A 13,251-nucleotide genomic window follows, 5' to 3' on the forward strand; every position below is an offset into this window, starting at 1 on the left:
AAGTGGAATTCAAAAACGGCAAAGGGGGCTTCTTGGGTCATGGGTTCGAGTACACCTCTGCAAACACTGGCTCAAAATGAAGTCCCAAAGCAAGAGTCTCTGGGCACTAGGAGAAGTTTGCAGAGATATTGCACTTCATCCCACCCTCTTCCTTTTCATCTCCACTGTTTCAACGAGGAGTGAGCCCTTGTCTGTCTCCAACTCATGTGTTCTGGATCCTCTGTGAATCTTGCCCACCCATGAGCCCATCTGACTTCCAGCATCAGGCAATGGGCAGCAAAATCCCACTCTCCAGAGGCCACTCAGTGGTGGGAAACTGGCAGGTGACTTGGCTTCTTGTCCCCACATATTGCTCTGTCACATATTGTCTACATATTGCTTTGTCACCTCAGACAAATGATTCCCCTTCTCTGGATCTTGGATTCTTTCTTTGTCAAAGAAGTGGACTAGGTAGGTTTCTTTGCAGAAATGACACATTACAGATAGTTTCACAGAGTGAAATCAGATGCAATGTTCCTTTGCATTGTTTCCTTCTCAATCAGTCCACCTTTGACAATAAACACTAGGTGTGAAGGCCATCATACTTCTGGATTAAATTTATCTCTATATTTGGGAAGGTTAGAGTTACACATCAAAACAATCTGGGTGTGTTGAAAATGAATGCTATTTAGCAATGGCTTGAAATGTTACCAGTTAACATCTGCTTTAATTCCTAGGAAGAGGAAACTATGGTCCAAGAAAAAGCCAAAATAGGGTATATTTGTTCATAAATTTACTCCTTTTTAGGACATGTCTGGAAAGAAGTTGTGTGCATGTATGATTGTATCTTATCATAATCATATTGATTACCTGTAAAAGATGCTATTTAATTGAGTCCGATTGTAAGCTTAGATCAAGAAGCTTTCCTTTCATACTATGGCATTATACGAGATATTGTCCGTCTCTCGTACCCTTACAGATGAGAAAACTCAGGCTCAGAGACCTACTCAGGCAAACACAGCTGGCCAGTATCATGGCAGGATTTGAACTCAGTTCTGTAGGGATTCCAAAGATAAGATTTGTTCCCACGGATGATGTTCTGGGCCTTATCTGGCATTTGATGCTCACTTGGGAGATTATTACAGACAAAGGCTTCTAAGCTGACTACTGTTCTTGTATTGTTGTTAAAACAGCTTAGAACCCATAACACCTTTCCTCTACCTGCTTGGCAGAAACTGGGAGAGAAGTCGGTCGAATGGCTCTCTCCTCTGATCACCTAGCCACAGAAATCTGCTGCCTCCTGCTCGCCCTTTTCCCTAGCCTTTGGCCTTGGCCTTACACAATTTTAACATTGAACTGGCTAAAGTGTCAAAGAATTGAGCAAGGACATAAACTCAACCAGCTCCCGAGCTCAGGCAGGCAGAATGAGAGAACTCCTTTTCCTAAGTAGGCTCAGCGGCTGCAAGCACCGCCAGACTATAGAGACCACATACTTCAACTCTCATAGACTGAGGCTGTGTACCAAGCAGACTCACTTGGAGATGGAGACTCCTTTCTCTACCAGGTTTCCTGAACTTGAACTGTATACAGCTAACTCACTTAAGAAAACATTAACTAGTAGAGTAAGGGCCAAAAAAAGGTATTTGCAATGACAGCTGACCTGAAGGTCACCAAATACAATCCCTAAAAGTATTTATTGGTAAAAAGAGTGGCCCACACTGCATTTTCTATCATAGCCAAGGCAGTTGAAGGTAGGCTATTCACAAATGCCGTGAAACTGGACAGCTTACCGGCCATTAGGCAATGCCCTGCCTCTTCTCCAATGTTAACATTTTACATTGATGCTTGAATGTAATAAACACACTCTGCCACCACCAAGCAAAACCACATGTTACTTCTCACCCAGGCAGAACCACAACGGAACCAGAACAACAACCAGGAGAGCAGGTTGCTCTTCACTCACCGTAAATGACAGAAAAGAAGAAAACAAAGTCCCCTCGTCATATCTGGATAACTTTGCCAGTACGCCTTCCAATATAGTTACAAACTAGCAAAACAGCAAAAAAGAAAAAGTATTACTTCAAATTGTAATTGTTTACAAGAAAGAACAGCATACCCCAGTCATCTAGAGGCTAGGACTCAGCCCCCTGTTCGCTTCTGCATTCCATCTTTTAACTCTCACTTGGAGGAAGGAAAAGACTGCCGTTGTACGGCAATATTTGACTTATCCGGCTTTCTCTTCATTATTATGTGATTGCAAATACGGAGTGTTACAGAAGTGCAAAGTGACAAAATATTATTGAGTTGCATATAGCATGCGATAATATTAAATGCACTTTTTGAAATCCCAAACTGCGCAAAGCAGTCTTTACATTACATATTAGCACTACATTTAATCCAGTCTATTTTTATTTGTATTTTATCAGTAATTTGGGGGAAACAGAAGTTTAGCACTGGCAAATATAAATGTCTTCCCATTCAGCATTACTTAGTTAAAATTCTATAATTCATGAGGGTGACTGAAATAGCTTTATCTGACTTTTCTGTGTTATTATGACTCTCACTGCATGTGAAACTAGAGGGAAAGGGGTTTTCGGGATGGCAGAATTCCTTATTACCGCTTCACTTTATGTATTTTAAAATCTAACTTTGTCAGTGCTGAGAAACAAAACAAACATTTCCCGCATAACCTAGCGTGGAGTTTGGGGACACATTCTTATTAAGTTAACATATGCCGCTTCATCAATTGATCTTCACACGGCTCACGAACATCGGAAAATCCTCGCAAGCTGGGGCTGGGTGATGTACAATCTCGTTTCTTGGGAGATGCGAGTATCCAGCTCAACTTTTTAACGTGTTACATTTTAATGGAAATGCAGACACAAGAAAGCAACATTGACAATGCCCCATTTCACCTGAAGCTGAAGGTTACCTTTGCCACCAAGAGTGTGATCATTTCTTTAACGGTTTCTTCAATTAGTTCATCTATTTTTGAATGGTATTGATGCTAAAGAAGACAGAAAGACACATATTAGCATGTCAGGGAGTTGACAGTACAGCATTGTGTTCCTGGTTTTTAGGTCAGAATCTGTAAATATAGCCTGGCCTGCAGACCCAGTTTGTTTCCATAGTCCTAGAAGCAGCTGTAAGATTCTGACTTCTCTCTGATAGAGAGACTTGAAGCACTTAAAAAATCAGCAGGCTCATTGTTTCTCATCTAAGGCTTCAGATAGCCTTTGATGTGTATGGACACACACACACACACACACACACACACACACACACACACACACACACACACACAAGCACCAGCACACATGGCTGGCTTAATGGCCTAGCAGTGTGTTGAACTGGGTTTTACAAAGCTTGATTCAATAATAATAATCTAGTGTGCTGGGAAGGGAAGAGTATTTCTAGGGAACTGCTGGGGGATGCAATCTAAATGACTGGATTCCTCCAAAGGAAATTTGATTAGGACACCGGTTTCATAAATACCTGCTAGGTATTTTATTTTATTTTATTTTATTTTATTGTGTATGCCTCAGAATCCCCCCCCCCCCCCCCAGTTTTAGCTACAGTCTTGACTCAGAGGCCAGGTAAAGTGTCTTTTTCTGAACCATCGTGAAAAGCCACACTCCCCCCCTCCCCTTTTATTCTGTTCACCAATAAGCAGACCCAGGTTCAACCTTCTGCTGAGACTGAAGCTAAGTTTTCTCAATTTTTTCAAACTGGTGCTGTCGATTAAATTTAAATAGTAATGTAAAAACACACCCCCACACAAACAAAAATCTGCTGTAGATGCCAGGGGAGAAGGAAAGCAATTTCAACACAAGTTATTATATGCCAGCTCCTTGACATTTATTAGAACATTTTAGTATCCATTTGAATTATTTTGTATTTCCGTAACACAAAAACAACAATACAAAAACATTGTTATTTGGAAAGAAAAATGCACTTACCCACTCTTTAGCAAACTTTCAGGAGGAGGATTAATTAGGAACAAAAAAGAAAAAGGAACAGTGCAAATAAAAATCAGGACAAAAGGACACACAGAAAGATGAAAATTAAATAAAGCATCACAAGGCTGTGAAGACATACAGAAATGAGACAGGAGGAATGTGCTGCAAAACTGGTTGCTAGCAAGCAGGGTGGCTGGGCAGGAGCAAGCAGATGAGACATTGCTTTGGACTTGGAAGACCTGGAGAATGTCCCAGTGTGAGGACCAGAGGCCATACTGCCTACATATTGAGCTCAGTTTCCTTATCTGTAAACCCACTACAGGTAATAGCAGTATGACCTGGACCTGGGGGAGGGGGGGACTGATACAGACTGCTGATCTCTAGAAGGGGCTAGGCAAGCCTTGGTGTGAATATGTCTTTAGCTCTGTGTCTCAAAATAACCAGGAGAGACATATTTGAATCTCTCTCTCTCTCTCTCTCTCTCTCTCTCTCTCTCTCTCTCTCTCTCTCTTTAAAGCAGTGTACATATTGAGTACCTTAACTTGACTATTCTATGTATTTCTCTATATCTTCACATATAAAGACACCCAATGCATCCATAATGGGTCATAAGAATATGACAATGAAGAAGGAAGGAAACTTAATGACAAGCTGTTTCCTGGCCTGTTGTTTTACTTCTAATCCTTAAGAACCAAGGGCTCAAGCCCCTTTATGGCCCTGAGCACATAGGATTCGTAGATCTACTTTGAAGAGCCAGTGGGGATCTATACATGAAAACAGTTTTGCCAACTGTAATTGCAATTGAAATATTATCATGTGTTCAAGTGCCTCAAGAAGCTGCAAAGGGGAGAGAAGGAGAGGACACCATCACCGAGCCACTGTCTCCCTCCTTCCAATTGATTGGAGAAAACACAAAGCAAATGGCCCATGGTGTTTTGTCCTGATGAATCAGAACCCTTGTTGGCCTCAATGCTAGATTCAAGAAGGTTTACTTGTAAATAGCATAAACTAAAGCTTAGTTTAAAAAATTCACAGAATTCTGTACTAGAGTCACAAAGAAGAATGTTAAATCAAAAGAATATGGGAATATTGACAGGGTTCCAAATTCATTTTTAGCTATTGAAATAGGACCCAGAATCATATTCCTACTTTCTGTTGTCATGTGACTGACTTGTTTCTCTAGACTTTCTTTGGATTGCTGTAATTGAGTCACATTTATTAAAATAACTAGGATATTATGCTTATCCAGAAGAGCTGCTATGTATGAAAGTTAGCACAAGATGAAATACAGCATGAGGGGCTTCTAACCACGCAAAGAAACCAACGAGCACAGACATGTTCTCCTAAAAACCTTGGTGGAGATGGTAAAAACAGACTTGGATTATTCTCTGTATACAAAGATAGGGTCAGGCCTGTGTCTGGTGTCTAATGGGTCAATGGGGGATAATCTTTCTCTTAAGAGGAACACGTCCTTCCATTTGGACATAAGGTGGAAACCCTATGGCTTGTTGAAGCATAATATGCCTTCATGTGTTGATTACTATGTAGTCCCTTTTGCTGTGTATAAATATGACCTCCCTGGTATAATAAATATCTTCACCTGCTTATAAAATAAAGCATGGTGTGTGTGTGTGTGTGTGTGTGTGTGTGTATACTCACACATATTTGTTTGCGGAGGCCAGAGGAATACCTGGGTGTCATTTCTCAGGAGCTGTCCACAAGGTTTGTTATTGGTCTTGATTTGCTAAGTAGGTGAGGCTAGCCTCCTATCATTGCTTCCCTAGTGCTGAGATTACACACACACACATACTCACACACATACACACATTCACACACACACTCACATACACACACATACAGACACTCACACACATATATACACATATACAGACATTCACACACTCACACATACACACACATATACACACATACAGACATTCACACACTCACACACACATACACACATATACACACACTCACATACACTCACATACACACACACACTCACACACACTCACATACACACACACACACACACACACACACACACACACACACACACACACACACATCCAGCTTTCTTTGTGGGTAATGGGGGTTGAATTTAGGTCCTTAGGCTTGCACAGCACCCACTCTATGGACTGAGCTAACCTCAGTCCTAAAATGAGTGTCTTGATATAGTTATTCTGCCTCTCTTTTTCAGGGTTAACTTGAGCATGTATCTCTGCCACTTTGCTTTGCCACCATTGCAGTGGAACTAAAATTATATTCTGGATATAAGATTAACATAAACCCACCCAAGTACTGATATAATACAGAGATATACATGAATACACAGTGTAGAAACTATGTAGAACTGGCTCACACCTATAATCCTAACATTTGGTGGGAGAAGGTTAAGGTAATAGAATTGTTATGAGTTTGAGGGAGCCTGGGCTATAGAGTAAGACTTTGAGAAAAAAAAAAAAAAGAAGCGGGAATTACACCGGCATATTACTATTTCTCTCAGGACTCACATTAAAATCCATTAGCGTGTGGCTACATGGCTGTACACATTTCTCTAAACACATCTCAGCTCTATACACTGCATGGCAATTATGCCTTGATACCAACTTTGTGAGTCATGTTGCTAAGTGCTAGATATCAAAGAATTCCCCATTGCTATTTAGGTAATGACAAAATCCATACTCCTTTTGCCAGATTTTCCTGTCATGGGTGATTTATTTGACTAACTTGCTTTTCTGGAGCCATTGAGAGCCTCCTCCATCACTCTGTTACATTGTTTTGGGTAAACTGGAAGCCTCAGGAAGTATGGGTGCATGTGCATAGGGACTTTCTAGTTTCCATCTTCCCTGTTAGCTGTTTCATGAAGCCCTTTGTAAATTGCCTCTTCATCTCATTCTATTTGCTACCTAGCAGATTTGGCATCTTCCAATTCTCCCTGTGGCCCCCTTCGGTTCACTTGACACATATCCTGAAGTCACGGCAGTAGAGAAGCACAGGTTTTCAGTGGCAGGAGAAGAGTGGGGAGTTGGCTCTTGCATCTGATGGGCTAAGTGACTGTGAATCCAGGACTGCTATGGGAAAAGCATCCCACTTGACTTCCTGCGCTGCACATTTTGCCTTGTCATGGAACAGATTGTGTGTACGTTATCTTTCTGTTAAGACCATCTGACCTTGGAAACGAGATGAAAACACACTAGGCCAAGTGAGAAACTATTTAATACACAATTTCCTCTCTATTGGTACTTCACAAATTTTAATGAAAAAATAAATATTTAAGATGGAAAAGTATGGTGAACAAATGTCTCAACAGCTGCCTTTAGATGAGACTTTATCCCAGTGATGAAACTCAGGAAGTGATTGTAAAACTGGAGATTGTATCTGCTCACTAGTGCTTAGTCCAAAACAGGTTGAGGGAGATGGAATCCAGGTGGTAGCCAGAATTAGAAACTAGATCTGTAATACAGGCTTAATGGTTGGTATTCCAAAGCATACAGCACATGAGAATGGAAGTCGAATGGTTTCCAAGTATTCTTATCTCAGTTCTAGAATGTTTCCAGTCATCTTTACTCAAGTCACCTTTAACAAGTCCATTTTACTTTAAAGATAAGTCTTATCATTTTGTATAATATGGACCATTTCAGGCCACAGCTGACATGCCAGGCCATGGAGATACAGTACATTGACAGCTGGTTTCATCCTGAGCATTTTTGGCTACACTAGGAGGCTTCACTTCCCATATGCTGGTTACTTTGATGCTACTGGCTCATTATATTTAGAAGACAATCCTGATAGACCTTATTGTATGGGCACAAATATTCTTAGAGGAAGAACAAAAGATTAGAATACAGTGTTAGATGGGTCTTTAGTTTTGGATATATGTGTATTATTTCTGGGGAAAATACACACAAACTTCAGTTATTAATTTCATTCAACAAGTGCTGAGTTAGAAAAATATACAGTCTTTTCTACTTTTAAACTCTATGCCCAGAACAAATACATTCCAGTGTTTAGCCACAAAGTGTTACAACTCTTTAATCTTACACATAGAAGTTAGGGCACTAGATGATCTCCACTATCCAAAGCCTGAATAGCTTTAAATGGCTATGTATTGCATGCTGGATCTTATGTGTTATTCAACAAACCGTTGTTTGTAACTAGCTTGTTCAAGAGCACACAGTTTGAGAGATAAGATGAAGGGTCATAGGATCTAGTGAGCTAATCCCTGACTCCAAAGTTAAGCCAAGATCATTTTAGTTTAGCCAATAATTCATGGTGACTGTGAGAGTCAGAGTTGTTGTGACAAGGATGAGCTTATTATATTGCATCACTTGTCTTTAACAAGGATTTATGGTTTGGACTAAGAAACTCTATAGGTCCCCTGAAATTGCATGGAAATACTATTTATAAGTATTTCCTGGGAAATGGATTCATAGCTTTGATGAAATTCTTAACAGAGTTTAAACAACCCCATCCTCTCCCCATTTTCACAATTATCCTCAGAACTCCATCACTGAGCTCAGACTGACATGGCTTGTTTAGCTACCTGTTTAAGGAGTGTGTACTGTAACCAGGCAGTAGAATGCAACCTGGAGAGGTGATCTAGGACCTCCTATGATGGCAGAGAAGTCAGTCCTCTCTGCCGGTCAGATAGCCACTCTCTTCTACTGAGGAAGAGGATCATTCTTGTGAATCTCAGACATGATATATACTCAAAAGCTCTGAGAGTATATTCACAAATTGGGCCCAACCTTAAAAGAAAAAAACCCTTTACTTTTTTTTTTTGTTCTTGCTCTGAAGGATACTATGATATCACACAGAAGATGCATATATTTAAGAAACTGAAACAGACTGGAAGAGAGGCAAATCATGTACATATATGTCTAGAATATATATATTCTACATCATTTCATATATATATACATATATATGTATATATATGTATATATATATATATATATATATATATATATATATATTCCAAATAACCAGCTAAAAATTGGGCAAAGGTGTATATCCTAGAATATTATTTAGCCACAAATAGAAAGAACAGTACATGCTACAACATGCATTGATCTTGAAAACATTATGCTAAGTAAAAGAAGCCAGACACCTACAGCCCACCTACTGCTTGATTTTATTTATATAAAAAGCCAAAAATAGAAACAGGCACATCTACAAATTATAGGTTGAAGATAACCTAGAACTGACAATACAGGTAGAACACCACTGGCTATTGATGTATGATTGGTTTCTTTTTAAGACAACAAACATGGCATAAAATTGACTGTGATGGCTGCTATGGAAATACAGCTGTGGGAATGTATACTTTTGACGGGTAAATTGTATATGAATGTAATTTGCACCTCCGTGATTTAAGAAGCAGCAGCAGCAGTAGCAACAATAACAACACAAACAGTGGAGACTTTAAGGGGAGAGAGATTCCAGAGTGATACCATTTCAGAAGGCATAAACTCAAAAGGGATTTTTAATGACTTAGAGAGATTTGATGATTTAGAGATCTCACAGTAAGATTTGCAAAGTGGGCTCTGTGAAAACCATGGATTTCAGAATCCTCCAGGAATGCGTGGGCAAGTGGTGTTGTGCAGAGGCTCTAGGGTAGAGAGGAATGGTGCCCCCCCCATCCAGATCAACTCTATTTTTACATTTTTATGTGCTAGGCTTCTGGATAAAGTATGAAAAACTGATTCTGCGGCTAAAATAGTCCAGATAAAAGTATATCAGTGATATCATTTTACAGATAGGGAAACTGAGGCTCAAAGAGGCTGCCATGATCATCCAAGTCCAGTTTGCAGCATGGCTCAAGACACTTATCCAGGTGACTGGCAACCCAGTTCTCCCTTCCCATTGTTCCAACCTTTCTCTCTGTGGCTCATTTTCAGACAACCAGGAGCCTCAAATCACTGCTTCCCAAATGAGTCTTCTAGGATAGCCACTCGTGTGGCTATCTTCATCAGAGATGGCCAGAGAAGCCTAAATTCCTGTGTTTAAGTGGGGTAGCTTTTTTGGTGTACATGTGCATTTAGATGTCTATGCAGGTGCATGTGTGTATGTGTGTGGTCCATATGTACTCAGATTTGTATCTATGTGTTAGTGCATGCATGTGTGGGGGATGTCAGAGGACATCGTGGATGTCACTCCTCAAGAATTGTCCTCCAGAAGTTCAAATTCTTTTAACACAGCCTAGACAAGCTAAAATACTGTGAGATGAATCTCCAGAGATCTCTGGAAGATTGATGCACAAGGGCATGCGAACCCAGGGCTCTGAATTGACTCCAGTGTCTAGAACTTTAACTCCGTGGGGGAGGCTCAAAGGAAATCAGCCAGAGCAGAAGCTAGCAGGGGTGGCTGAGGAAGCTCACTTGTGGAGGAAACAAGGTTGGAGGAGATCTTGCCAGAAGAGAACTCTACCAACCCACATAGAAAATGGAAGGTGCCGAAGGAGAAAACAAATAACGAACAAGGAGCAAATATAATTTAGTAAAAATTCTGAGCATGTAAGGCTGGTATCGAAAGATCTGATTTAGGAGCAATTTATGCCAATTGGCAACAGTATAGAGTTGCCAGAAATGTTACTGAATTAATTCTAAATTGGTATATGAATATCTAGCTGGCTTAAGGCCATCGGAGAAAAATGATCATGATCGTCTTTAATCAGGTCCAAGTTGCCGCTTCCTTCTCCTTCACATTTTAAATCTGACTTTAGAATCAGAAACTCTGCAAAGGAATAAACTTCTGGTCAGGGAAGACTCACAATCAATTCATTCTAGGGGAAACTGAAAGCCTGAAAATTGCTTCTGACCTGCAGAACCTGCTGGCATGGCTTGGGAGTGGCTTGAAGTTAGTTGGATCTCCCCTGCCACCCAGATGTTCAAGGCTAAGATAGACTACTCATAGGAAGAGACTAACATTTGGACAACACTCCCATATCTGGTACAGAGAATGGCCTAATAAACAAGGTCACCAAACATCCTTTAGCTTAAAGAAACCTAAGGACCACTTGAACTCCAGCCAAGAACCACTTCCAAGTGACTGGCACGCTCATCAGCACATGCCTCAGACATTGACTTGACAGATACTGAACACTTACGTATCCATGGCTTAATCTGCAAATGTTAAGAGTGTATTTCTTAAACTAGCAGACTTGGGTAGGAGGAAGGAATTTGTGAGGTTTTCTTCTATATGATCAATGGAGAGAGAAGGGGGGAGGGGGGAAGGGAAAAAGGGAAGGGTTTCTTTTCTTTTTTTTTTTTTTTTTTTTTTTTTTTTACCTCTTGGCCCATTTCCATGCTGCAAAGTTTTGTTGATTGAGCTTTGGCATCAACCATAACATTAAACATGGTGCATATTGACTGTGGGACTCGAAAATCTGTTGATCGACTGGTTTTTTGCAGTTTAACTTCAAATGCAATCCTGGTTCTATTAAAACAAAGTAGGGAAAGACCAATTCAGCATTCAGATGGCAGGAGGTAGAGGAGGTACTTCCTGAGAGGGTGGTGAAAAAGAAAGTTGAAGGCTGTGGTCAGTTTCAAACCACAGGGACTCCACATGTGTTCTTTTTCAAGTGACTTCTCTATCTAAGGAGGGCTCCTGCATGTGGACAGCCCTCCGAGTATACCCATTCTTCCTCAGCAGTTCACAGAACACCTGTAGCTCTGCGTGCTATCTATAGATTACATGGTATGGAGAGTCCTAATTGTAGAAGAATAAATGAATTAAAAAAATACACTGATTATAGCATTACAACATATGCAGCTTCTCTCACGTTGGCAAGTGCCTACCTCGAAGCACTTCACTTAAAAACAAAACACAAGCAGGCAGTTTCTCATCTTCAAAGCCTCAGTGTGGAGAAAAAGCTTAAATGACCCTTATTGTAGTTTCTTTTTTCTTTTGGTTTTGAAAAGAGACTGAAAAGACAAATCCCCTCTTGAAGTCCAACAATCTTATTATATTGGTTGAAAAACTAGAAAAATAGATTATGCTTGCTAAGAATCATTTAGAAGAAAATGTATCAATCCCTGAAAATGGCTGCCTTTGGGAAGGGGATGAGAAGTCATGTCCTTGGGGCACTCGCATGGTAGCTTTAGGCTTTGTTTTGTTTTCATTCCCATTTCTACTATTTTTTAGTAAGTCAATATTCTTTTTTAAATATAATTAAATAGTAATTTCCTTGGCATACAACTACAATACAAAAACTCCATGCTACCATTTTTTTTTTCCTTTTTGGTAACATGATGTTGACATAGGTCAAATTATGATACCAGAAACCTGTTAGGCTCTCCCAGGAGAAGCTAGCTCAATGTAGGCAGTTTACAGTACAGGTGTAAGATCCAGTCTTTGGCATTGCTCTTTTGAAAGAAGGTTTTAAAAGATGTTTTTAAAGGTTTCAGAGAAGTGGGTCACATCCTCACGTATCCTTTGTGAAAGCACACGGTCAGTAAGGGGCTTCCTAAAGTCTGCCCTTCCATCAGACACATCTATTGCTTCTCTGCATCGCCCACTGCCACCTTCCAGAGTTCATGCAGCCACCAGGATGCCATGGCTTTAAGAGGAGCTATTTTTCTATTGGTGCATAGGAGGACCACACAGCTAGTTAGCTCCGGAGAGCATGCCAGCTCGCTAGCACACCCTGGGTGCATGTAGGGAAGCCAAGTATAATTTTTAAGGTTGGAAGCCCAGTTCCTAAGGGGAAAAAACACCCTCAAAACACCCCTATAGATTATATGATCATGTTAAAGATAAATGTATCTTGGCTTCCAAAGACTCAGTGCACTGAAGTAGCTTTCTAATCATGATGATCATTTTAAGCTCTGCTGAAAATACATCATTTTCTAGCTCCGTGAAAAGGAGGCCTGATGGGTACTGAGTTGGACAAGGCCCTGTGCTGATCTTCCGAGGCTTATGTGCCAGTTCCGGCCCAATCTGAGAAATGGAAATGCTAAATCGCTCCTTTCCAATGAAGCAAGCGTCTTCCCTTTTCACATTTCTCTTCACAGGAGAACTGTTCCTAGCCTGTGGAGTGCAGGGCTGTGAAAAGAGGAAGGCAGATGTGGAAAATGAATACGACTGAGAGAGCTCTAGGGGTCCACAAAGCCAGGAATAGAGACATCACTTAACCCAACTGACTCCTTGAGGGTAGAGCACCTATGCTTTGCACCTAGACCTGATAGAGACCAGAGGCACTGCCACTGTTGGGTGAGTGTGTGCAGGTGAGCATATGAAATGTCTTGCAAGCTTAATCCTGAGGAGTACTGCCTGTAAGTGCTGTATGCCTAAAGCCACGGCCCAC

General features: G+C 40.6%; 1 protein-coding gene across 29 annotated transcripts in view; it reads right to left on the minus strand.

Moving 5' to 3' along the window:
- Cadps (calcium dependent secretion activator) overlaps positions 1–13,251 on the minus strand; it is a 431,715-nt gene that overhangs the window by 67,192 nt on the left and 351,272 nt on the right. For 15 of the 29 annotated variants that reach the window (XM_076931554.1, XM_076931543.1, XM_076931544.1 and 12 more), the window contains 4 exons: positions 11,234–11,381; positions 3,939–3,953; positions 2,912–2,986; positions 1,943–2,026 (listed from right to left, as the gene is read on the minus strand). In XM_076931554.1, coding sequence (XP_076787669.1) covers positions 1,943–2,026; positions 2,912–2,986; positions 3,939–3,953; positions 11,234–11,381 — 322 coding nt within the window. The remainder of the gene's footprint in view (positions 1–1,942; positions 2,027–2,911; positions 2,987–3,938; positions 3,954–11,233; positions 11,382–13,251) is intronic. The other 14 variants (XM_076931557.1, XM_076931556.1, XM_076931563.1 and 11 more) reach the window with 1 other exon arrangement.

The sequence above is a fragment of the Arvicanthis niloticus genome, chromosome 3 (genome assembly GCF_011762505.2).
Source record: "Arvicanthis niloticus isolate mArvNil1 chromosome 3, mArvNil1.pat.X, whole genome shotgun sequence".
Taxonomy (NCBI): Eukaryota; Metazoa; Chordata; class Mammalia; order Rodentia; family Muridae; genus Arvicanthis; species Arvicanthis niloticus.